This window comes from Pan troglodytes, chromosome 3, assembly GCF_028858775.2.
Source record: "Pan troglodytes isolate AG18354 chromosome 3, NHGRI_mPanTro3-v2.0_pri, whole genome shotgun sequence".
In the NCBI taxonomy this organism is placed as follows: Eukaryota; Metazoa; Chordata; class Mammalia; order Primates; family Hominidae; genus Pan; species Pan troglodytes.
Window position 1 is genome coordinate 104538770 of NC_072401.2, and position 27143 is coordinate 104565912.

At 39.5% G+C, this 27143-nt stretch overlaps 1 protein-coding gene across 2 annotated transcripts; it reads right to left on the reverse strand.

The window, feature by feature from the left end:
- Nucleotides 1-948: 948 nt before the first annotated feature.
- Nucleotides 949-22007, reverse strand: BDH2 (3-hydroxybutyrate dehydrogenase 2). 2 transcript variants are annotated; one of them, XM_009448077.5, is made up of 11 exons: nt 21839-22007; nt 18231-18322; nt 17251-17329; nt 14641-14737; nt 13218-13326; nt 8509-8569; nt 7728-7769; nt 7378-7491; nt 4385-4443; nt 3595-3687; nt 949-1269 (listed from the first exon to the last, which is right to left on the reverse strand). In XM_009448077.5, the coding sequence occupies exons 2-11, from the start codon at nt 18300-18302 to the stop codon at nt 1216-1218; spliced, it is 780 nt and encodes a 259-aa protein (XP_009446352.1). In that variant the 5' UTR covers nt 18303-18322; nt 21839-22007; the 3' UTR covers nt 949-1215. The 2 variants fall into 2 exon arrangements, with proteins under 2 accessions (XP_009446352.1, XP_001170126.1); XM_001170126.6 differs by lacking the exon at nt 7728-7769.
- Between the last annotated feature and the right edge of the window lie 5136 nt (nt 22008-27143).

Genomic DNA, 27143 nt, shown 5'->3' on the forward strand with positions numbered 1-27143 from the left:
AATAAAGATTGTTTAGTTAGACTAAGAAAATAGTAAATAATAAGGGATGGCATCCGTTAAGTATAAACACTGGATTATTTTTCATAACATAACAGGTCAACAATATCGTTTTGAGGCTGAACTCCTTTACTCCTTTTACTGTAAGCTATTGAAGCCAAACTCCTTCCTACCTTTGTTCATTTATGATGGTGTAAAATTTTAAAATTAGGATCTACATACAGAACAATGCAGAATTATATACAAATATTTGAATATTGAAAAATAAAGTGGAAATTATTATTATTATTATTTAGGTACAGGGTCTTGCTCTGTCACCCTGGAGTGCAGTGGCATGATTACAACTCACTGCAGCCTTAAACTCTTGGGCTCAAGTAATCCTCCTGCCTTAGCCTCTGTTAACCATGCTGGTCCTGAACTCCTGGCCGCAAGTGATCCTCCTGCCTTGGCCTCCCAAAGTGCAGGAATTATAGGCATGAGCTACCATGCCTAGTCCTGAAATTACTATCTTCTTCCTTAACCCCCGCCTCCCCCACAAAAAAACAAAACTTCCTTTTTTCTTCATATTTACATTTTAATTGTATATGCTGCAATGGCCTATTTGTGTCACCCCAGAGTCATGTGTTGACATCCTAACCTGCAATATGATACATTAGGAGGTGGGGCCTTTGGGAGGTAATCAGGTCATAAGGGTAGTGCCCTCATGAACAGGATTAGTGTCCTTATAAAAAGACACATGAGCGCTCGCTTTTTTTCTCTGCTCTTGCTATGTGAGGATACAGCAAGAAGAGGACCATCTGCAAACCAGGAAGTGGGCCCTAACCAGAAACTATATCTGCTGGCACCTTTATCTTGCACTTCCTAGCCTCCAGACTGAAAAATAAATGTTTGTTGTCTATGACACTCCATCTATGGTAATTTGTTATAGCAGCCCAAAGTGACTAAGACAGATGCTAACAAATCGAGATTTATTTTAAAAACTATTCTCCTGCTATGAGTTCAATATTTTTATTTCTTTACAATGATTTCAGAAGAGATTACAAAGAGATTAATATACTTAAAGAATCAGACTCTTGCAAACAGTGACATCATTAAAAAGAGCTTATTTTCATTAACATGCGATTAACAGGAAGGAGATGATTGGTGAGTTTTCTTCGTAACCAGGTTCACTGTGGATAGGAAGGGCCTGCCTTCCTTCCCACCATGGAGATCCTAAAATCACAAGCTCCAGCCTCCATCAATGATGACAGGGTTACCAGTTACATAAGCAGACTGCAGTGATAAACACAAGGAGACAGAACAATTAACCAGGTTTGATACAGGCTGTATTTTCAAATTTTCCTGTGACTAGGATAACTAAACAATTTACTCTTGTCCTAACAGGAAACCTCACTTAAACACTTAATTCAGGGAAATCCAAATTAACATTTGGTTGATTTAGAACTGCTGAGTGTCCTGTGATCTGGAACTAAATGGCCTCTGGCTGGTGTCTAAGCACCTGTCACTGTTAGGTATTTGGTCTCAGAATCCCCAAATTAAGGAACAGTGATGTATAGCCATTCCCCAAATTAGGATATAGGCTAAAAGCACATTTTCATTTTGAAACTCAGAACTATTCAAAACTAGCTAAGTTTTATGCCACTAATAAACTTTTGAACATAAGTGTATCAGTCATAAAATGGTCATATTAATGACCAGTTTTTAAAAAAAGACAGCATATATTTAGTTGATCAATTATAAGTGGATAATTCTAGGAGCTGAATCACACTAAATGTGTTTTAAAAATTTACATGAATAATAATAACTATAATCCATTAAGCTATAAAAATATTCTATATTAGTTTCAGATATCCAAATCTTTATAAAACTAAGGAATTTAAAAAATAATTGCTGGTTTATTCCCATAAATTTTTCATTTTCTAAATAAGGCTGAAGTGATCTTTTTGGTAGAAGTTTAAAAATCTTTTAACTTAAAATGGATAATAAAGACTCAAAGAGTCTAAATTCATCTGAAGCCTGAAACAATGGAAGAGGAAGTAAGGATATCATAATGAATAGAGAAATTTTAAGAGTTCAATATATAAAAGCTGATAATATACAGTAGGTGAACTAGGGAGTTATTAGTCACTTCACCAAAGAAATACCTCCAACTCCCCGAGGTTCTTTTAAAAGATAAGCTCTGTTACACATATGAACTCCTCTGGAAACCTCTAAAAAGCCAAAGGTACTTTTGTAGCACATTTCAAGCCACAACACTTCCAAATATCTTGTAACCTAAGCTCTGGCTAACTAAGGGTAATTTAGCTTATCAGCAGTACCCAAATCAAATGAGCTCTTCTGAAGATATGGATTCAGAGAAATCACATAGGCTCATGTGCTTCTTCATTAAACATTTGTCTATTAATTTCCCCAGCTATTAACAATTGTTGTTAATAGTTGGGAGAAGTTCTGAGAAGAAACTGCGCTGTCACGGAAACATTTCAATCCCTGTATTTGTCACATTCACCAACTATCTGGTGTGCACCAAGTTACTGGGAAGAGGAGCTATCAGTTGTTCCCTCCTCGCTCCCGCCTAGTCCCCTTTCCTTCCCTCTTCTCACACATTACAGTTCCTTGTTCCTGTAGTATTCAGAGACATAAAACAGAGGAGGACGCTCTTGTGCTCTATACCTTATAAGCATCATTTTTGCTTTCATCTTAAGCCATTTAAAAGTAAACAATACCTATTAAGGAAAAAACTGTTAAACAGATGCAAAGTGGAAGAGATTAAATTAGGAATTTCCATACACGATGACGAACAAGTAAGAATTTTTAAAAATATTTATTTATTTTGAGATGGAGTCTCACTCTGTCACCCAGGCTGGAGTGCAGTGGTGCAATCTCGGCTCACTGCAACCTCCGCCTCCCTGGTTCAAGCGATTCTCCTGCCTCAGCCTCCCGAGTAGCTGGGACTACAGGTGCCCGCCACCACGCTCAGCTATTTTCTGTTTTTAGTAGAGACGAGGTTTCACCATGTTGGTCAGGCTGGTCTCAAGCTCCTGAACTCAGGTGATCCGCCTGCCTCGACCTCCCAAAGTGCTGGGATTACAGGCATGAGCCACCATGCCCGGCCACAAGTAAAAATTAATAGAGAAAAAAGAGCCAGTGGAATTCTCCCAAACAAGTCACAAGTAAAACTAAAACACCACATGCGAATTCTGTGTCCACTGAACACAAATCTGCTTAATCCTCTCCCCATTTCACTTAAAGCTCTTATAATCCTGGAGGTTCAATTTTTTGACTTGCATTTAATCAGGGTTTCCCCAATTACAATTTTTGAAAGGAACTGTCTCTCAGAAAATTGAGCACTTTAACTTTTTTAGTCCCCCATTTTGTTTGCTACAAGATTTTATGTAAAGCTGAATAAGGAAGAATTAGTGGCTCAGATCGGAGTGGTCTTTCTTTGAGCAAATTAAATGAGAACTTATCCCTATCTTATAAATGTAGCATCTTAGCACATATATGCCATAAACTCTCTAAAATGATATTATTTTGATGAGCAAATTGTGGCCAAATGTGATTGAGGGTAATGAGCTCCTTGGGAAGAATAGTGCTTACTTCATCAGAAGCCAAATACACGCAGAGCATGGCTATTTCTTCTGCAGTTGCGAATCTTCCCGTCTTTTGTCTCTTCAGGAAATCATTCCGTGCCTGTGACCAGAGACCATACCAGACATTAGTGATGGAAGCAGCTATATGTGCTCACCTGCATCTTGTTCAAGGAGTTAAAGGCAAGAGAATCCACTGGCTTGCTGCCTTGATGAATAATCAACTAGGGTTATGGTGATTCTTTTGCCAAAGTTACTCAAATTGTTTGTGTTATACTAAAACCCACAGATATTGTGACACATCAGAAAGCTAATGTTAAGGGATGAGGGCATTATTTTTTCATCTTCGAAAGTTGTGGTAAAGTATACAGAATATAAAATTTACTATCTTAACCATTTTAAGTGTACAGTTCAGTAGTGTTAGGTACATTCACACTGTTGTGCCACCATCACCACTGTCCATCTCCAGAACTCTTATTTTTATTATTATTTTTTTTTCTTAGAGACAGAGTCTTGCTCTGTTGCCCAGGCTGGAGTGCAGTGTTGTGATCATAGCTCACTGTTGTACCTCAAACTCCTGGGCTCAAGCGATCCCCCAGCCTCAGCTTCCCAAGCAGAACTCTTTTCATCTTACAAAATGGAACCTCTCTACTCATTAAGCATTAACTACTCATTTCCCTCCTTCCAAGCCCCTGGCAACTACCATTTCACTTTCTGTCTCTATGAATTTGTCTGCTATAGGTATGGAAGAGGGCATTTATTAACCAAAGGTTTAAATACATTTTAAATGCTAGATGTACCTCTTCAGGATTTCCTCTGGCTTGTATTCTTTCTTGTAGAGATGGCGTATCAACTGTTCCTAAATCAAAGGGGGATATTCAGCTTGGTTACTCACTTAAACTGAAAAAGAAATCGATAACTAAACTTCCTTTCCATATGACAATCAGTGAGATTCTTCTCCTTGACTTAAAATGACAACTTTACAGCTGCCTGCCTGAGGCCTCTTATTTAATAGGCTTATAATTTCTTCAATAACATTTCTATGATTTTAAAAACACAGACTATGATTCTTCGTGACACTATGTAGGGACTCTGGATGAATCACCCAGCATTCTCAAGGACATATATTTTAGTCACATTGCATTTATATGATGCTTTATGGATTTTAAATACATTTATGCATATGATCTCAGCTAATCCTCACAATAACCCTGAGATGTAGATAAAATCGTACAAGCACTTTGCCAGCTTAAGGAGCCAGTTTGCCTCAATGATCTCAAAACCATTCTTTGCTGTCAAGTTCACTGTGGCATCTTTGGGGACAATCCCATGGCTACCATAGCCCTTGGTAATTCAGGTGGCGCTAAATTTTTCTTATCACCTTGCCTATTTTCATTGTTTCAAATGCCTACTTTTAACCACAGTTCCAAGTTTTTAATCAAAAATATAATTTAATCTAATTTAAAGTTATTTTACCTTAAAAAAGAAAAATAAGAACAACGCTAACATTTTAAAATTCCACTTAGTTTATGGTCTCCTAGAGCACGTTACCCAGACTTTTTTGTTAACGGACATAAACTGTTCATTCTCTTTAGAGGGCCCTTTTTTCAGACTAAAGAGTACTCTGGCAAATAATGTGATCTTTCCGAGGTTGTAACAAATGGTTTTACAGTCATACTTCACCCTTAGATCATGTTCCTGAGAGTGCCATAGATTTGATCTTTATTCAGAAAACATTTCTTAATTTTAGCATCATTTGCTATTTTTTTCTGATGAAGCTGGAAATCTTCAAAATCAGAAAGCCTGACTCTGTTTTGGAACCCCCTCTTTAGGTTGGTTATCTGTCTCTTGTCACATTTTACTATAAGCAGCCAGCACTTTCAAGACTCTGGGTAGAAATCACCTTAATTAGATCACCCAGTTCATTAGGAACATCTTCTACCTTCACACTACAGGCAACAGTGTTGATGTACTTTCTGAAACTGTATGACAAAGACACTCTTTTTTCTAATTTTCAATAATATTTTCCTCACTTTCCTCAATAGCCTCCTTAAAGTCCACAGTTTTACCAACAGTGTGCACCTCAAGCTTTCACTAACACTCTCTTCAGAATCCTTACAGCTTTAATAGCTTTCTCCCTCTGAGGTAAATGAACATCATATCTTACATATGACTGGTACTAATGGCTATTAAATAAGAACTGTAGAGCAAGCCCATGCCTTTAGAGTATTCCAATGTCACTGGGTTCAGCTGTGTCCATGGCACAGACATACTATGCCAGGGTCTACACAAGTCTGGCTGGAGATTTGTGACTATACAACCATCAGCAGCATCTCAGACATACTCAGTCCTCCTCAAGTTTTTTTCTGTGATTGGTTCACTGAGTCACAGCTAGTTCCTTGTTCCAAAGAGTTTGATAACATATTTTCCAATCTTCTGATAAGTCCAGTCGCTGAAACAACCACATTTTCCAAATCATTTTACCATTTATTCCACTGGGTAAATGGCACCAAGAATAGCTAGACTCAAGTATCGCCAGGATGTACATTAAAACCCAATGAAATGACCTCTCATGCATTCTTCTTTTTCTTAGTGTTACCTACGTTTACATTTCTGTTCCAAAAAAAATAAAACAGAACATCTCAATCGCTGAAATTCTGTAGCCTGGGGGATGTTTAGTTTCCCCTCTTTAAGTCAGTGGGTTTCAACTGAAGATTCAATCAGAATCTCTTGTGGGTCTTTCTAAACGACACAATTCTCTCCATGAACTCCTTCCCTAAATTCTGGCATGCCCTTCAGGTTTGAAAGGTCCCCAGGTCATATTGAAATGTTTCCCTTTCACACACCACCCCCCATATCAATTGTGCACTACCAAGGGAAACCTTGATCCTGGATACGCAATCATTTCTTTTTAAAGAATATTATAATCCTTATTAGATACCTTAAGTTCCTTTTAGATTGGTAGAACCAGGTAAAAGTACATATCAATTTAATAAACACATCTACGGTTATTGTGAAAATGAGACACACCCCTATAGTTATTAAGAAAAGGAAAGTTCTGCTTTTCTTCTTTGCTTTGTATGAGGGATCGGCACACCTTTCTTGGTAAAGAGGCAGACAAAAAATATTTATGGCTTTGAGAGTCATTTTATCTGTTGCAACTATTATACTAAACTCTGCCTTTGTAGCATGAAAACAGCCATAGGCAATAACACAAGCAAATTGGGTGTGGAAGTGTTTCAGTAAAACTTTGCTTACAAAACAGGTGGTGACCCAGATATGGCCCATTGGCCATTGTTTGCTGGCCCCCTTTTTATAGCATCAAGGAAGGTTAATGCCTCCTTTTTATTTATAGGCCACCCCAGTGGTTCAAATGATTTTAGTGGATCCTTGTGTTTTGGAAGACTCCCCTTACTTTTTCCCTGCTGTCCTGTGAGCGTGGTCTATTTTCCTCCTTCCCTTGACATCTTTCCCCTGAAAAGGTCAACCCTGATCAGCTTCCCAACAGAAAGCCTGGCCAACTATGTCTCTTAGCCACTTGCTTCTGAATTGTCCAACACATGAGTAGCATTTAAGCCTTTTGCATCTGTGGCTCGTTCCCAGTGACTTAGGATCTCCGTCTCAACTTACAACTGTACTGTTATCTTAATAAGCCCAGCCCTCACCCCTTTTTTCTGAACTTTTCCCCAGAATACAATATAACATATGGTAAACAAACTTTTATAGATACATTTCACGGTGGCAAACACAGTGTCAGAAGGCCAAGTTCACAGCCCTGCTGTGCCTTACTCACCTGGGCACACACAGTTGCACCTGATGCCCTGCTGGATGAAATCTGCAGCCACAGATTTTGTGAGGCCAATCACGGCTGCCTTGGTTGTGCTGTACACACATCTGTTCACAACTCCTGAGGGTGGAGGAAAGGTTCAACAATTGAAGGAATAAAAAATGTATTTTCCTTCAGAAAGGTAACACAAATAAGTTTTCCCAGTAGCCATTTTCATGCTTTCTCCCACATTCCTCCCCTTTTAAAAAGATTGATATCAGATTTTTTTCCTTCAGTAGAGTCAGTTTCTGGATCTAGGGAAATAATATCAGTATAGGCACAACTTAATGGAGACTTAATTGAAATGCTGAACTTACTTAACATTGGTAGTCTTAGTTTCTCATCATCAGTTGCCATAACTCTTAGGCAGATTCCAAAAGAAAATGAAGATTAATAACAAAACAAAACAATAAAACAGGAGGCCTAGGCACTTCTTTACATTCCTCTCTTGTGTATGTTGAATATGTGTATCCTTGCAAAGAGAAGAAATGTTATCTCAGCAGTAACTATTTCATTTTAAACTCACAGATCCAACTATGCCAGATTGTGACATAATCCACATTTTGCACTGCTGTCCTTGTCCTTCAACTTGACTTCTCGCTGATGGCTCAGATCAACTGTCTTTGTGAAGCATTCCACAAACTCACAGGCAGTTATTTCCCTGTATTTTGACAGCGCTTTGTACAAACCTCTGTTATATATCATCACACTGGGGAAGATGATGTTTGCTGCCTTGCTCCTAGTTTTGGACTGTGAATTCTTTTATGGCCAGAGCACATACTGGTGCTCAATACACTATTTTAAATTAATTAAATGTTAAATGGTTCTTTCTCCCAGTTTGATGTTCATTTCCATGTCCATTAGAAAGAATAAAAGGGAGGGCAAAAATACCCCACATTTTAATTTAATTTTACCACTGGCTCACATCGAGAGCAAAAGATCTGTGGTTAAGGAACTTAATACCAATTTTGAAAAAAGCAGTTTTGAAATCATTTCAATACTTGAAATTATAATCTCTGCTATGCCTGTTCCCAAACGCAGAGCTCTTAATGATGTGTGTGTATGAGCATCACAGTCCTCAGAAGGAGACAGACCCACCTTTGACGCTGGAAGCCACAGAAGACATGTTGATAATATTGCCAGATTTCTGAGCAAGCATCTGCCAAAACAAAACAAATACAAAAAAAAAAAAATCCACTTTGTGGGCTAAAATACTACCTTTTAAAAAGATTTGCATTTTCTTAGGGTTTGCAGAATGAATTTAATTACTGTATTAGCTAGTCACATGAAGCACTATTAAGCAGTCTTAACAGTGAACCCAAAACACCTCATCAACTATTGCTGGGAAATGATGGCAATGTGACTGCACTCACTGGCATTTCCCAGGGGGATTACCACCTTCCCATGGTACAAGAATGTCAGCAAGACTACAAATGAATGCTGACTTAAATGAAATGCGAATAAATGTTGTTATTGTGTGTTACTGATGTTGGGAAACTTACTCCATTCAACACATATTTTTTGAATACCTACTGAGGCCAGGTATTGTGCTAGGTCCAAGAGATTACTGCCTACAGGAGGCAACCAGTCTGGTTAGAGTGGCTGACATAATCCACATCCAGCCACAGCAGAGACCTCCACAGAGATCTAACAGCAGGGTGAGGGCAGAAAGGGAGCAATTCAGGCTGGGCGACTCTCAGAGGGGACCTCCTGAGAAGGAAGGATATGGGCTGAATTTTGAACACTAGACTATTAGTCAGAAAAATAAAAGAAAAGGATGTTTTGAGGAGTGGGTACACAGGTATAAAGGTTCCATCGGGAACTGGGAGGAGGGGCTGGGTCTGGCTGGAATGCAGGGTGTGGAAGCAATGAGGCTGCAGAGGTCAACAAGGGCTGAATTTAGAACCTGGGTTTTACCCTGAAGGTGATGCAGTGACATTGAAGGGTTTAAAGCAGAGGAGAAGTGGCATGTTCAGACTTGGGGATTGCAAGGATTACTGTGGTGCCCAGAGACTAGTGGAAGCTGATGCAGGCTTCAGGAAAGAGTGATAAAGGTGGAGCTGCAGAAATGTCTATGGGTAGCTGAGGAGGAGAGGGCTGAGGCAGGATGGGCAGGACCTTGTAGATGGTTGCTGCAGGGATGGTGGGCCTCACCAATTTAGGGCAGTGTTTCCTAAGAACACCTTCTTCAGAATTCCCCCACTAAAGTGTGAATTTATTAAGATGAGGGTCTTTGTCTGTTTTGTCCTCCTAGACAGTGTACACAGTAGGCAGTCAATAAATGTTGATGAATCAGAATCTCCTGAGGTGCTAGTTTAAAACACAGATTGCTGGGCCCTGTCCTATAGCTAAATAAATATATAATAAAGAAAATTGCTATGAATTTAAAAATGTTTTCAAACTTTACTAATTATAACATGTACATAGAAGTCTCAATAGGCAGTGTAAAGGGCCAGAGAAAAAAAATGACTTCTGTTGGGACGAGTTTCTTTAGCAGCTTTTAGAAAAAGAGGTGTAGGAAAGGAAAAAGTAAATAATTGAATGGATCCAGGATTGGTGTGGCCAAGATTATTGATTCCTTAGGATATTCTTCTGACTTTGTTCTGAGATTTAGCTACTAATTGCCCCTAAAAACAGAATCTAAACTAACCCGAAGGCACTATGCTGAATGGAGTAAGTGGATACAAGGAGAGGCTGACTGTAACCCAACCAAGCTAAGGAAGACAGCAGGGGAAAAAATAATGTTTAACTTAATTGTGTGTTTTATATAATAAAGAGGATCATAATGAAATGGGGTTCTCATAAAAAGTGTCAAGAATGTTGGTCAAGTGTAATGGTGTTGAAAAGTAAGCCTTAAAATTGTTCTTTCTTATCCAATTTAGCAAATAGCATTCCCCATTTAAAATACATATAGAATACATATACCCCAATTTAATACATAAAGATGGGTTATTATGTAGGTTCAATCTCTAGTCCTCTCTAGAAATGCAATATTATCTCAGGCAAAACCTTAGAATAAAACCACCTAAGAGACATTACATTAGTGCTGCCCCCTAACACTTGCACTATCCATTCAACCAAGTTCAACCGAGGTCCCTCTGCTGCTTCTAGAGCCCCTAGTTGGTACCTGTTCCCATGCTGCCTTCCCAGTCCAGGTCAGGAGCTGTCCTCACGGTGTCAGGCTCTCCCTGGCTCCCCGTGCAATAGCCTTCTCTGGCAGGCATGACTATAAAGTCAAGTGCCTGGTACATAGCACTGCTATCTAGGATTGACCTCCCAGAAGCTTAGGTAGGGGCTAGAAATACCCCTTAAGAGTCCCTGGAGCTGTATCTAGTTAGTCTTACTCTGACCCAGCCCTTCTGTCTCCATTGGCCAGAGCTCAGCCCCTAACCCTGGTGGAACCTGGCCACTTGGGTCTCCAGTGGTTCCTGCTGGACTAACAACCTTGATTCATTTATTTATTTGACAAATGTTTGCAGAGCACCTCTATATGCTGAAGACTCTTCTAAGACACAGCAAGGTGGGGGAAAGAAGCAAGCAAACAAACCAACCCAAATAACAAAGATATCCCCAAATCTTTGCCCTAATGGATCTTCTCTTCTGGTGGAGCCTGGATTCTGCATTGACCACTTCTTAAAGTATTTTCAACTTGTTCTCTGCCTTTTGACTGATCTTCCAGTCTTGGAATGCTTTCCTGTGTATCTATCCATGAATAAAAATTTCCTATGAGTGTTCCTATGTTCTGACCAGCTGACCTTCCAGAGCTGCCTAGACTCCAAATCCTAGCTTCCCCTGGAAAGTTCTAACATGGGATATGTGTGTCATAGTTAATGATACAGAGGATCATAGATAATTATGGCTGGAAGCGATTGTGTAACCTATCATCCTCATTTTTTAGCTAAAAGAAATATGTACTGGGAGGGTACAAGTGCCATCTCTATGGCACATGGCCAATTAGGGGCAGGGCGCAGACTGCACCTAAGGACTTCTGATGATAGAGTCCAAGACCAGGATTCGATTTTGTCAAGGTCACTTTAAACAAGAGGCACTAGAACCTTCTAATACCATATTCCTGCCATTAACATCTCTTGGGATTTTTTTTTTAAACAAATCTGTGTTTTTGGCCCACATGGATAATTGTTAAGATATTGTAAATCACAAGCAAACTCACTAGTTTGCAAGATAATGTTTGTATATTTTAAAAATTAACACGTTTACATTTCAGCTCCACTGTACTCCACACCTACTTCCTTTACTAAAATTTGTAAAGCATTTTAGAGCCTGGTTTTGCAAATGAGTCTCATGCATGTGCAACAGTCTTACCCACGATGACTTAAGCTTTCCTCCTATACCACAGTCTCTGCTCTACCCCTGTAACCTATGCAAAGGATCTGTCTTCAAAAATACATTCGTGTTCCAAATACTATAGTTTCTCATAAACTCCAAATAGGCTAAAAAATCAACTTACATTAAAAAAAACAATTCATTACAAAAATTTGCTAGTTCAACATTCTGTGGACCCACCCAAAAATCCCTTCTAGGCACTAAACAAGTAGATTTTTCAAAGTCCCTTCATTACTAAGTCAGTTTCTCTAATTTTCCTGTTAATGTTCATCTGGAACCTTCTTAACATTAGGTTGAATATTCAGAGTAGAATATCAGCCCTGCTGTGCCATTAACAAAGCTCTTCTCCTGCCCAGACATGGACAGGACATCAAATCCAGCTGGGATGGAAGGGAAAAGTGGTTCTTCTGCATTTCACTAGGTTCAATTTACAACCTTGAGTTGAGCTGGCTCTGTACCCAGTCAACCCCTTTCATTGTCTCAGCCTGCACTGTCTGCTACTACTGGTTTATAAGCTCATTTGAAATCAGGGATGTATGTTGCTCATATTTATACTCCCCTAGAACACTTTATATAGTGATTTATACCAAGAGGTACTTAATGCTAGTTTATAAAATAAAATTTTAAACATTGATGAGTTGTGTGAAGGCTTGAGAATTCAAGGAGGAATGCTGTCTTGAGCACACACTGTCTCTCACCTGCCCAGTACCACTGTGGTTCAGATCAAAACAAGAGCGAAGGGAGAAGCTTCAGGGCAGAGAAAAGCAATGGGGTACATCCCTCTTGAGAGTGTGAGCCTAGACTGAAATTCACGAAGGGGCTCAACGTCCAGGCTTCAAATCTTGGTTCTAACCATGTGCTAGTTGGGTGACCTTGAGCAAGTTGTCTGAACTCTCAGTTTCATCTTCTGAACAATGGATGAGATAATAGTATCTACCTCATACGATCATTCCAGTCTCATGTGCCTCCCTGCTGTTACCTCTGCCTGGAATCATCTCCCAAGGTACCTGAATGATCAGCTGTCTCACTTCTTGGACTGCTATGCCAATTTCACCTTTGCGGTGGAGTCCAGAGGGGCCACATTGATATCCTAGCTTCTTTCTCTTCATTATACTTAAAACCACGCCACATATTCTATGTCTATTTGATTACTAATTGTCCCATCTCACCCCCAATAATGGAACCTGCCTTATAGAAGGCACTTTGTTTAGTTCACTTGTGTGTCTTCTGTGCCTAGAATGGAGCCTGGCATGTGGAAAGTGCTTAATAAATATTCCCTGAGTGGATGAGCTGGAAGGTTAAATAGATTAATTTATGTGAAATGCCTTGATATAAATGTTCAATGCAAGTTAATCATTGTGTTAGTTATTATCACTCTTCAGCACATGTGGGAATCCCTTCTGTGTGCCCAGTACAGAGACCTAATGTGGTGCGTATCCTGGTGGTGGTGGTGGAGGTCTTACTTTAGGAAGGAATGCCTTGATCATCAGGTACATGCTGCGCACATTGAGATTCATCGAGAAGTCCCAGTCTTTCTCCTCACAATCCAGGACAGTTCCATGATGGACAAAACTAGAAGAGTGATTAAACAATGGAAGAATAACTGCCATTAAAATTTTTCTATTCCATTTGCTGATTATTTTTATTGTCACTTAGTGACTTAGACCACTGTCTCTTTCCCTTATCAAGACTTTAAACAATTCATAGTATCACTTAGTATATTATATTAGTAAGAATCCCAACAACTTAAGCTAGAAATGTCATCTGAAAACAAGATCCTTGTTTTCCAAACAAAAGTATGGTCACCGAACATAAGAAGCTTTATATTAATTGTGCTGGAAACATCAATGCCATTAAAAACAAACAACAAATAAAGGAGAACAGGGCTAGGCATGGTAGCACACACCTGCAGCCTCAGCTACTTTGAAGGCTGAGGCAAGAGGACCACTTGAGCCCAGGAGTTTTAGGATGCAGTGAGCTATGATCATTCCACTGCCCTCTAGCCTGGGGAACCAAGACAAACCCTGTTTCAGAAAAAAAAAAGAGAGAGAAAAAAAACATCTGCCCTATTTGCCTATGTGATTCCTATTTCAAGAGCAACAGTGCCCTCAGGTGGCACAGATTTAGAATTCTCAAGGGAAATCAAAATTGCAAGGAAAACAAGTGTCTCAACATCTCAGAGCAGCAAAGTGATATTGCTAGTGTTCTAACATACTGAGAGATGTTAGTTTGTTGTAAGAGAGACGTTAAGGCAGAACAAAACAAACCCTTAAAGTAGCTTTCACTATTTTTCAAGTTACGTTTTCTGAGGGAAGCTTCCAAAACACTGGAACCCTTACTGATTTGGTCCTCTGGACCCAAATTATGTAATTCATTATAAAATATTGTTGGCTGTGACTTCCATGTACCAAAGTTCTGCTTTTTCAGTCAGAATGTCAGTTTCATGACAGCAGGAACCACATGATTATTTCTACATCCCCTACATGGCTGAAAATTTAATAGATGCTCAGAAACTAACTTTGCTAACTATTTGTTTCATGTTTCTGGGTGTATTCTTACATGAGGATGGAAGACTATTTATAAAATAGATGATCAGAAATTATTGCTTTAATTTAACTTCCATACATTGTAACACATAATACAGCTTTGTATCAGTACCGTCTGTCTTGAGTAGACCTCATTTGCCCCAGATCATGTCAAACTCTAAGGCTGTCTTACCTGCTGAATTTTATGTGTAATGAAAATGCTGTGTAATATCTAGCCATATTTCCCAAGGAATATGTCATGGTTCACAATGAATGATTTTGCCACATTATGAAAATTCTTTGAATGAAAGTCATAGAAAACTTTCTGTAAGGAAAGTGAAACTAAAAAGTTATGAATTACCCAGCAACATTAAAGAGAACATCAAGTCTCTCAACTTCATTGGCAAACTGATCAATTTGTTTCTTCTTTGTGACATCAAGGACACGAGTTTGAATACCTGAAAAATAAAACAAGAGGCACTATTCCTAAAAATGTTTAGCCTTGAAGGTTTAGCTGTTTTGAAGTGTGAAGTGTGAAGATTGCAACATCTATCCAGCTAGGCTTCATAGATTGCTGACCTTCTTACTAGGGTCTTAAGAATCTTCAGAGTCTCATTAGTGAACTTAAAGTCCATCTTGACTCCTCCAATAACCCATCCATCCCTCTTCCTTCCTCTCTGTCCATTTTCCAAGTTGAATAATAAGGGTCCTTTCTGAGTAATGGCTTTATAGTAAAGAATGACTGGTGTACATTAGATGTTTCTCAGTAAGCCAGCAGTAATAACTGAAAATGGGCTCATTTGAAGTTCTTACAAACTTCAAACATTAATTTTCTCCTCTTTGCAGCTTTTCTGTTAATTTTCTCTTCTTTGAGGTATAATTGAGAAATAAAAATTGCATATATTCAAGATGTCCTTCCCCTATCCTTCCCCTGCCAGAGACTGGGTTACTGGTACCTATACAGTAATCAGAATTTTGTCTGAGTGAGGGGTGGAGAAGAGCAAGTGTTCTGGAATAAGAGACTGTTTCTATTTGTGAGCTTCCCCTTTATGTCATTTCCATTATTTATTAGAAATGACTCTGTTAGTTAAGGGTATCCAGTCAAATACATGTATTTCTGGACTAAACTGCAAGGAGAAGAAATGAGAGGGTCAGAAGAAGGGATGACACCCCTGAAGGCTAGACATGAGAGATCTGGCATGGCGGGCACCTGAGAGATACACACTGCACTAGTTGCTGAGAAACTCCAAACAGTGTCTAACAAAAGCAGCAGTCATCATTATAAATATATACACATATTATTTATAATGTGCATAATATATAACATATAGTAATATAATTTATAATATATACAATGTATCAATATGTATACATATAATATATAATAATATATGAATAATACACATAATATATAGTAATATAATTTATAATATATACAATGTATTAATATGTATATGTATAATATATAATAATATATGTATAATACATATAATATATAATTATCTATAATGTGTATTATATTTTATAATTTATAATATATTATAAATAATATGTATATGGTTTATTTTATTTTGGGGGAATATAGAAATAAAAGATTCATAAAGAAAGGGAAGACTTGAAATTTTGTTTCAGAAACATTTCCTTATCTTTGTGCTTCCCCAGTGCAGCAGCTTTACTTTGACTTGTTTGAATTATAATTCAACATATTCCAATTCAATTAACTAATTCAAGGAACTAATTGCTGTTTGATTATGTAACCTGTTCTATTTTGCTGTAAGGGTTACCTTTCATATAGGTTCTCTGTTCTGATTTCTTTGGGTAAACTGCAATTAAAATCCTTTGGTGTTGGAGTTTGGTTCAGTGGGGTGAAGAAGTGGTGGTACACACCTAATAATCTGGGTACTCTCTTAGGGTTTCTCATGATGATGTGTGATTTTAGAGCTAAGCTGTCTCCAGCCACATGTGGCTACTGAGCACCTGAAATGCAGCTAGTCTGAAATGAAATGTGCTGCAAGTGTAAAATACACATGAATTTTAAAGATTTAGTATGAAAATATTGAGACGTTGGTCAAAGGGTACACTCTTGCAGTTATAAGACTTAATGTACAGTACAGTGACTATAGTTATCAATAATGTATTGTATACTTGAAATTTGCTAAGAGGGTAGATCCTAGGTATTCTTAGCACAAACATACATACACACAGAGGTAACTAAATGAGGTAATGGATATGTTAATTAGCTTAACTGTGATAATCATTTCACAAGGTATTTTACAACATATATGAAAACATCATGTTGAACATCTTGAATACATGCAATTTTTATTTCTCAATTATACCTCAAAGAAGAGAAAATTAAGAGAAAAGCTGCAAACAGGAGAAAATTAATGTTTGAAGTTTGTAAGAAACTTCTAATAATTTAAATAAAAAAGTTAGTAAGAAAAAATTAAAATATTCTATTAATTTTTTAACTTGAGTGCATGTTGAGATTATATTTTAGATATATTGGATAAAAGAAAATATATTATTAAATTAATTTTCACTTGATTCTTTTTACTTTTTTAATGTGGATACTAGAAAATTTAAAATTACACAGGCAGCTCACAACATGTTACTATTGGACAGGGCTATCCTAGAGGAGGAGGGCACGGAAGTGAAAAGCTGTCATGAAAAGTTAACCTAACAACTAGTAAATTTTCACGTGTCAGTTTGTAATTAGGAACTGAATCCCTCAAATGTGTTAGCTAAATAAAGGATTTTAAGTATTCGTCCTCAAATTTTTTTATGCATGTAAGTCACAGATTTTTGTCTATAGGTTCACAAAATATAGATTTCATATCAGAGAGTGAGAATCTAAAAAGCACGGCAGTGGAGCTCAGTAGCTAGGGAATTTTCTTTCAACATGTGAGTGCCATGCTTTATAATACCTTGCAGACACTGAATCCCAAATTCAAGCTGCTGAGTTGCTTACCTGGGTACTTTTCCAGTTCCTGAAGTTTGGACTCATTAATGTCTGTGGCTATGACTTTGGCACCTTCTCTTGCAAAAGCCTAGTAGACACAAAGTACAAATAAATCCTTTGTTTACTTGAATAAACTGTGCTCATGAAAGGAACATCATGTGGTCTTTTTCTCCTTTATCTTATTTTCATTGTTCTTTTCCCTATAAGATAGCTAGAATTTTAAACTATCTAGACTTACCCCTTCTCCATTGTTATTATTTTTATCATTAATTAGAACAATGTGACATACATTGTGCTTGTCATCTGACTTAGTCCCTTTAAGTAATATCAAACAAAATAACGTTCTTAAAAAAATGACAGCTGTTTTCAATACTCTGAAAATACTGCTCTTCTGTAATGAGACTATATATCATTTCTGAGTTTGAGTTACTAAACTCCAAACAATAAGAGAAAAATTGGTTGTTTCAACACTTTTCCTACTAAGAGTATGCTAGTGCTTTCATAAATGTCAAACCATACCCTGCCATTATACTTAAGGTACTGTTATACTTAAGGTGCTGTTATTAGCTTAAGTGGGGTACATAATGTAACAGAAATTGATATAAATCAGGAGAACAAGGTAACCTGTCTTATAACTCTGGAGTCATATATCTAAACTGACACAATTTCAGAAAGCTGTGTAACCCTGTTTGCCCTCTGTAGCGAATATATCATGATGCAGAGAAACTGAAGTAGAGAAGTTTCTCAGAGTCAATGGTTATCAGTGATGTCATGTACTAAATATGAGGTATTCATTCCTTCATCTGCCTGGGGTCAGGAGTAGGGACCTATTTATTTATTTGTTTATTTTTATAACTTAAGACAACAGAAGCACAAAAGTAAAAAAATAAAAAAGCAGAGCAGAAGTAAACAACCATGGCATCAGTCCACATAATTCAATATGTCAAGAGTTAGTAGGCAAACAACAAAGATAGTAACTTATAACTTACTAAGGCAGCTGCTTGGCCAATCCCCTGAGCAGCGGCTGTCAGGATGATGACTTTCCCATCAAGTCGACCCATAATGGAACCTGTGGTTTAATCTAAAGACATGTGTGTTTAATGGGTTATACTGTAGAACATGATCTTGAGCAGGCAGTAACATCTAGAATGAATAGTTCAGTGTGCTCTTTTAAGAATAATTTAGTGAGCTCCTTCAGGAACTTGAAGACAGCACCTCTGTGCAAGTAGTCCCATCATCTGAATTCTCCTAGAATGCTTACTCTGCATACCTAGCTTTGTATATCAAACACATTTACCATAACCCACTGAAGTAATGACTGGTGACAGACATTGGCCTTTTTTTTTTTTTTTTTTTTTAATGAGATGGAGTTTCGCTCTTGTCACCCAGACTGGAGTGTAATGGAGTGATCTCAGCTCACTGCAACCTCCGCCTTTTAGGTTCAAGCAATTCTCCTGCCGCAGCCTCCTGAGTAGCTGGGATTACAGGTGCCTGCCACCACGCCCAGCCAATTTCTGTATTTTTTGTAGAGACGGGCTTTCACCATGTTGACCAGACTGGTCTCAAACTCCTGACCTCAGGCGATCCACCTGCCTCAGCCTTCGGAAGTGCTGAGATTACAGGCCTGAGCCACTGTGCCCAGCCCAGATATTACACTTTAACCTACCTTACCCTTCCTTCAGTACCTGGAGAGGACAGCCTCTGGTGCTGAGTTTCCTCACTACCACCATCACTCTCTCCATGACCCCTGCACACATTGCTATGACATTATTTGTGTCCTTACTACTCAGGGCTGCTTCTTGATTTCTCTTCCATAAACTTTTGTTGAGGTTTGCACTATCAATTGCTTATGATTTTTTTTCTCTTGAAAAGATTTCATAGTTGGTCTCAGATATTCATCGAAAAAAAAAAGGATGGAAAAATCAAATCACATCCAATACTCCCATTTTACAGATGAGGAAACTGCTGAAACATGCCCAATGTCATAGAGCCAGTCAATGGGAAAGCCAGAACTAAACTTAGACTTCCAGACTCTTGCTATGTGAACAGTCCAGCCCACAATGCTGCTGATCCTCTTATAAAGTTTAAGCATGCAGTAGTAACACATTAACAGGCATAATCAGTAATTTCTAAAAGATTGAGAAACACTGACACGGGGGCTCATGTGCATGAGATATTTCACCAGTGCTTGGATTATAGATCACAAGGTGAGAGAAAGAGCTAGTAGTGAGGCTGGGGGTGGAGAAGAGTCAAATGACCATCAAATGAGGCTGTCTTCAAGGACACAGGCTCCAAGTCTTGCTGGGCTCTGTAATTAATGTGTGCCTCTGACCTCATACGAACTCACAAAGTGGCTGCTTTGTCCAAGGCATCATATCCACATTTCAGGCAAAAAGAAAGGGAGGAGCAAAAGCCAAAAGGCTTTCAGAGAGGTCTCACCTTTCTATTTAAGAAGGAAACCTTCTCAGAAATTCCCACCTGCAGTTCATTCACCAGATCTATGCTACTTGGCCACTCCTAGCTGCAAAGAGGTTGGAAGTTGAGACTTTTGTTTCCAGCTTTGATAAAGCGAAGAATAGGGGAAAGTGAGTTGGATGGTGTTGATGAACCAACTTACAGTACATGCAAACTAGCCTACACAATCACTCTGTTCCATTATCTGCCTGATTTTGTACAGGTTGATAGCCTTGCCTAAAGGGCTTATATTACCTAGTCCTTTCTCTTTGAACTTATCTCAGTTCTCTCTTTAGCCAAACTTTTTTTTTTTTTTATACCCAATATGCTCTTCCATTTCAAACCTCCACACTTGGTCCAAGGTCCACATGGTGAAGGGCAAGTTACTCCTATAGGCAACAGCCACTGAAGGATTTATGGCAAGGGTGTGACATGATCAGATTTGTATTTTGGAAGGACTGCTGTGGAGAACATACCTGGGCAGGAGCATGGGGTGCCATTAGGAGGCTGCTAGGGTTATCTGGAGGGGGGCGCTGGTGAAATAGCAGGGCTGGAGAAAATAGCAGGGATGGAGAGATAGGTGGATTGGAGAAGTGTTTCAGAGATAAGAGGTAGGTAGGACCTGATCACCAACGGGGCTAATTTCAAAGAAATGTTATTTGCCCAGTGTTTTGCAGCTATGAATTCAAACCTAGGCCTTCTTGTTGCAGGTCCAAGGGAAGATCTCATGGCATTGTCTCATGGTACTCAAAGCCCTGCGGGCCGCTCTAAATCCCCACTGTGGCACCAGGAGCCTGTGCCTCGCAGACCGCTGACCCCAGGAAGTAATGGACAATGAGGCGCAGCTGCTGCTGCCTCTCTGGGTTTGTGCTGAGGCCACCTTCTCGGGGCCGTTACAAGCCAGTGCCTGAGCACGCATGCTTACTAAGGCAGACTCATTTCTGGGAGACATAGACCTCCTCCCCAACGGATGACTGGCTAGAGAAGCTCCTTATTACCTTGCTGAAGTTCTCTTAGACTACACAGCTGTCTGGGATGCTTCCACTCAACCTGGCTTCCTTCTTTTCCTCCCTCGCGGGTGGACTTGCATCGAGGTCTGACGGCTCTCACAGCCTTACCTAGTTCTCTCCTCATTCTCTCTCACACCAGCATTTCCCCTAATAAAATCCATGCATATTTAATTCTATCTTGGAGTCTGCTTCTTGGAGGAGCAGACTAACACAATTATGTAAGAACTGGCTCCAGGGATCAGCTTACAACTCACTGACTTCCTCTGAGTTTGTCCACATTTTTTAGGCGATGGGGAAGCTTGGCTTTAACAGTGCCTGACCTACTTTGATGCAATGAATTTTTGCTTTTTTACTTCTTACACAAAAGATAAACATGGAATGTTTATCATTTCAACATGGAATGATAGTTTCTAAAGTATAACTTTAGAAAGATATACTTTATCTTTATCCTCCTTGAATCCTAAGCATGGTGCACAAAAGCTATTTTACAACACTGTCATTAGTGATATTGGGTATATGGCCCTGTAAAGCCTCCAGTCAAAGGTTTTGCTAGGAATCTTTGCCAACCGAAGAAGCACTTCCAAAAGAATTGCCGAAGCACAGAGCAGCCTTTCTACGCACTCTGAAAACCTCCTCTTACCTGGCCTTCCTGTCTTTCTGGGACCAGATTTTGGGGTCAAAGCCTTAACATTTGATAAACTGTAATCTCAAACTAAAACAGATTTCTTTGAGAAAATGAGAGCAAACACGGCCTGAAATGGTAAAACAAGGCACCTCTCAATATATCCAATGTGAAAACCATACATGTTGGCTTCCTTAGTCCAAAAGTTAGAATCAAAATGTTGATTTTTGATTAGCAGAGACACAAACGCATATTCAGGAAGCCATTGTTTTCAAGAGCCAGGAAGAAAAATGTTCACTTAGGATACCGTAAGAATCCTTTTTTCTTGGGCTACTTTATAAAACATACATACGACAGAGTTTCAGGCTCATTAAAAACCCATCTTTACACTGATCTAACTGCTCAGATTAATTTTGAAACAGGCAACGTGCAGAACAAAACAACATCTAAAAATTAAACCTCCCCTCTTTCCTTTCTAAAGTTTCATTTCAAAAGTATTAGGAAATCTTACTTTAAGCAGCGAGCTGATGGCGTTCTCCAGAACTCGGTGTGAGCAACAAATTTGAGACAACCTTTGTCTGGAAGCAAGTCAAGCGCTTAATATTGCATGCTGGGATTTGTAGTTTCCCTGCTTTCAGAGTTTAGTGGCTCCATCCATACACTTTATAAATGTATGTGCTGCCATCTAGTGGAATCCAGGTAGAACTATGAATTCCAAGTGGAAGGTGAAAAGTGGAAAAGCACCTTAGAGCTTACTTAGGATGCGGAAATCATTTCCTTCACTTCAGTCTCTCCACTTCTCTGTTTTGTTTATGCCTGCTATATGCGGTGCCAGGGTAGACGAGATTGGCTGAGCTGGAAACTGCGTGTGGAAGATAGCAGAGCAACAAAATAGAGGGAACCCAGGTCACTGAAAATTCTGGAGCCTTCCTGTCACTTGGCCTGGATTGTTTTAAGGGAGAGAAATTAAAAAAAAAATCCTTTTTGTTTGAGATACAGTTGTGATTTTTATTTTTTCATGCTCAGACTATTCTAACACTAATGCACATTTAGTGGAGAATGCCAGGAGCCTTTTACTACACTGGGAATGGGGTCAGGGGGAACGTGAAACTTGGATGACAGGGTGGAGGCTTAAAAGGGAACATGTTAACAGCGAAAAACCCGTTTGGCTGAAGAGAACAGAGATATAAGGCCAAAAAGAAAGGACTAGATCTCATGAGCCCTCTAGGTTAGGATAGCAACATGTACTTTATCTGTAGTGCCATTGAGCAGAGTGATTGTGTAGGCTACTTGTATATGTACTGTATAAATTGGTTTCCTCAGCACCCATCCAACTCACTTTCCCCTTTTCTCACTTGTCAAAGCTGGAAAACAGAAGTCTCTACTTCATAGCCTCGTTTGCTGCTAGGGGTGGCCAAGCAGCATAGATGTTGCCAATGAAATGCAGGTGGGAATTTCTGAGGAGGGCCTCCTTCTTAAATAGAAAAGTAAGCCCTTCTGAAAGGCTTTTAGCTTTTGCTCCTCCCTTTCTTTTTGCCTGGAATGAAGATAGGATGCCGTGGGACAGAGCAGCCATTTAGTGAGTTCATCTGAGGCCAGAGGCACACATTAACGACAGGGACCAGCAAGAGAAGGAGCCTGCGGCCCTGATGACAGCCTCAAGGCAACAACTCCTCTGGACTTCTTATGTGAGGACAATAAACTTTAGTGTTTTTCAGGTTTTTTGTTACATGGAGCTAAGTGATTTCTAACAGTCACAGGGGATAAGAACAAAGACTGTGGCGTCAGTAAGACTAGAGCAAGTCCCATATCTCTCTCTCACTAGCTAAGTGAGTAAATCACTTAAATCTCTGAACCTCTTATGTTTCTCATCTGTAAAATGAAGGTAAAATAGCACCTACCTCAGGGATGTGGTGAGGAGGAACGACTAAGCCTGTGAATCCATCAGCACAATGTTTGCCACACAGGTGCTTAATACATGTTAGTGATTCTTATGATGAAGACATTGTTGGAGAAATTTAATTATAATGGATGGTAAAAGTTGCCCTTTTTAATGTTCTTTTAAAAACTGGACTTAGTTTCTGCATGTGTCTATATAAGGTCTATGGTAAAATTGTCCCTCCTTGTTCATTGTTTCAGCAACTTCTAATGCTGGCTCTAACAATCTGTAATAACATCTAGCTTTGTTCCTGCTTTACTAATAATGCCCTTTGACTTTTGAGGCTTTTGGAACAGACTGTTTATGAGTATGAGAGTTCCCTAATCAAAGCCAACTCCAATGCTTCTTGATGTAGCTTTCTTCAGCATCCCTCTGTAATCTTCAGCAATAATGCTTACTTGATAACGGCCTAAGTCACATGGTATTGCAAATACTTGCTTACCCATTAGTATTGTCAGCAGACTAAATTTCTTCAAGGGTGGGGACTATGTTTTATACCTTTACATTGTGATTAGCTCATATTAAAAGAGTATTAGTTACTTGTTTTCTTATCTACAATATGAGTTCCACATTGATAGTGCCTTTCAGTGCCTAAAACAGTAATTGGCAGATAGTAGATGCTCATTAAATATTTGCTGAGTGAATGGCAGTTTCTTAATAAGTTTCCTGAATATAATTCTGCCAGGCTCTCAAGACAATGTTTGTGATAGTTAATTTTAGGTGTCAACTTGACTGGATTTACGGATCCCCGGAGAGCTGGTAAGCATTATTTCTGGGACATCTCTGAGTGTTTCTGGAAGAGATCGGCATTGGAATCAGTGAACTGGGTAAGGATCTACTTCACCCAATGTGGGCAGGCACTATCCAATTGGCTGAGGGCCCAGACAAAACAAAAAGGCAGAGAAAAGGTGAATTCTCTCTCTTCCGGAACTGGGACATCCATCTTCTCCTGCCTTGGATACCTGAACTCCAACCAGATTCTCAGGCCTTCAGACTTGGACTGAGCCATGCTCCTAGTTTCCCTGGCTCTCCAGCTTGCAGACAGCCTATGGTGGGACTTCTCAGCCTCCCTAATTGTGTAAGCCAATTCCCCTAATAAACATCCTCTCTCTCTCTCTGCATATATATATATATTTTTTTTTCCTCAAGCTTCAGTGGGGTTACATCCCAATAAGCCCATTGTAAATTGAAAATATTGTCAGTTGAAAATGTATTTAATATACCTAATTCACTGAACATAGAGCTTAGCCGAGCCTACTTAAATGTGCTCAGAACACTTGTTAGCCTACAGTTGGATAAAATCATTTAATACAAAGCCTGTTTTATAACAAGGTGTTGACTGACTCATGGGATTTATTGAACAGAGTACACTGAACAGTGTCAGTTGTTTACTCGTGATCCCATGGCTGACTGAGAGCTGTGTCTTGCTGCCACTGCCCATGATCACATTAGAGTATTGCTATCTTGTGAAGAGATCAGAATTCAAAGTAAAGTTTTCACTGAATGCGTATCGCTCTCACACCATCCTAAAGTTGAAAAATCTCAAGTTGAACCATGACAAGTTGGTGACCATCTGTGTATATTCTATTGGTTCTGTCTCTCTGGAAAATCCTAAGACAGATTTTGGTAACAGGAGAGGTTCTAGAGGAACAAAATTTTAAGGATGAGTTTCCTGAGTTGATTTTGGGGTTCCTGGAATTGGCTCTTAGTCTGATTAGATTTGAAAATGCTAAAGGCTCTACTCTTTGAGATGGGGTCCCACTCTTGAACAGGTTGGAGTGCAGTGGCACCATCATAGCTGACTGTAGCCTTGAATACCTGGGCTCAGGCCATCCTCCTGCCTCAGCCCTCCAAATTGTTTTTTTTTTTTGGTAGAGATGAGGTCTCAGTATGTTGCCTAGGCTGGTCTCAAACTCCTGGTCTCAAGTGCTCCTCCTGCCTCAGTTTCCCAAAGTGTTGAGATTACAGGGATGAGTCACTGCGCCCAGCCTGGCTCTCCTTTTAATAGTACAGAGAGCACTGATTGTCCAAGAAATGAACTGTTCATAGAAGTATGCAAAATGTCTGCATTGGATACTCCTAATCAACCACTTCTTAGAGGTGAGGAACTTAAGTGACTCTATATATAATACTTTTTTTTTTTTCCGAGACAGAGTCTTGCTCTGTCGCCCAGGCTGGAGTGCAGTGGCATGATCTCGGCTCACTGCAACCTCTGCCTCCTGGGTTCAAGCGATTCTTCTGCCTCAGCCTCTCGAATAGCTGGGATTACAGGCACACACCACCATGCCTGGCTAATTTTTGTATTCTTAGTAGAGACGGGGTTTCACCATGTTGGCCAGGCTGGTCTCGAACTCTTGACCTTGTGATCCGCCTGCCTCAGCCTCCCTAAGTGCTGGGATTACAGGTGTGAGCCACTGTGCCTGGCCCTATAATACTTTCAAATATTTATGGAAAACTAAGAAATATACCAATGTTGGTTGGTTGCTTCTAATATTGTTGGGCAAAATTATTTAAAAAAAAAAAAGGATGACTTCAGGGATTCAAATTCGTGGCTCAAGCTCCACATAAGTAACCTAAGAGCTTCTAGGCGTGCCCTGAAAGAGGATCTTCTCTCCTGTAGACATGAGGCTAAAATTGCTGAAAATCAAACACCAGTCTTCATCATTTGATTGGTGCAACTACAAAAGGCCTCAGTGTGTCTACTGGTAAAATAAGCCACAGTGACTGGGAGAGTGAGATTCTATAAGTTGGGATGGGGACGTGTGGGAAGACCCTGAAGCCAGGAACATTGAGCTCCTTTTTTTTTTTTTTTTTTTTTTCCAGTTTCACCCTGTTGGCCAGGCTGGAGTGCAATGGCATGATCTCGGCTCACTACAACGTTGACTTCCAGGGCTCAAGTGATCCTCCCACCTCAGCACCCCCGAGTAGCTGAGACTATTGCCATAAGCCACCATGCCAGGCTAATTTTTGTATTTTTTGTAGAGATGGGGTTTCACTATGTTGCCCAGGCTGGTCACGAACTGCTAGGCTCAAGAGTCCCACACCTCAGCCTCCCAAAGTGCTGGGATTACAGGTGTGAGCCACCATGCCTGGCCAGTTCCTACATTCTGATGAGTTTTTTTTTACCAGCTGTAGTGGCCTCTCCAACCTCATTGGGGTTGGTAATGGCCTTTCCACCTTTGTCTGAAGGGTTAACCCTGCATTGCCTGAGGAAATAATAATGGCCTCCCCTGAGGCAGCTGCCAAGCAAGACAATGCTGATTCTCCTCAGGACCTACCCCCACCACCCCTCTATGCTCCTAGACCTATAACTAGACTCAAGCCCCAGCAGATCCCTAATGTGAGGTACAAAGTGTGGCCCATGAGGAGCTCCATCACAATCAAAAGAACCACTTGAGTTTTCTAACTTATATAAGCAGAAATCTGAGAAGAATGTGTGTGGATATTAAGGGTGTGGGATAATGGTGGCAGCAAAAGGGACAGAGCTTATTTGAAGAAATAATGGCCACAAACTTCCCAAATTTGAGGAATAAAATGGACACCCAAATTCAAAAGTTAAGCAATATTCTACTAGGCTGGCTACCTGACAACTAGATTTTTAATGGCTTTAATGTAGTTTTATCAATCAGGTAAACAACCACTACTTTGGGTTACTTTTGTCCAGTGGAGAAGCAGACATAAAGAATCAAACCTGCAGGCGTGTTAGTGTTTTGTTTGGATAAGGGTGGAAAGCCGAAGACAGACTCTCAAGGTACAGGTCTGGGGGAAAAGATTTTAGGAAGGGATAGTTTCCCCTTAGTCTTAGTTAATTCCTTTGGTGGTATGTTAAGATACGGATAAATATCCAATCCACAGACTTTGAAATACTAGATATGAT

Bases quoted from the DNA above. Each gene is read 5' to 3' on its own strand.
- BDH2 (XM_009448077.5), bottom strand. From the start codon at position 18,302: ATGGGTCGACTTGATGGGAAAGTCATCATCCTGACAGCCGCTGCTCAG. The intron at 14,738-17,250 runs GTAAGCAACTCA...TTTATTTTTCAG, and splicing joins GGAACTGGAAAAGTACCCAG to GTATTCAAACTCGTGTCCTT. The intron at 3,688-4,384 runs GTACATCTAGCA...CTCTGGTCACAG, and splicing joins CCAGAGGAAATCCTGAAGAG to GCACGGAATGATTTCCTGAA.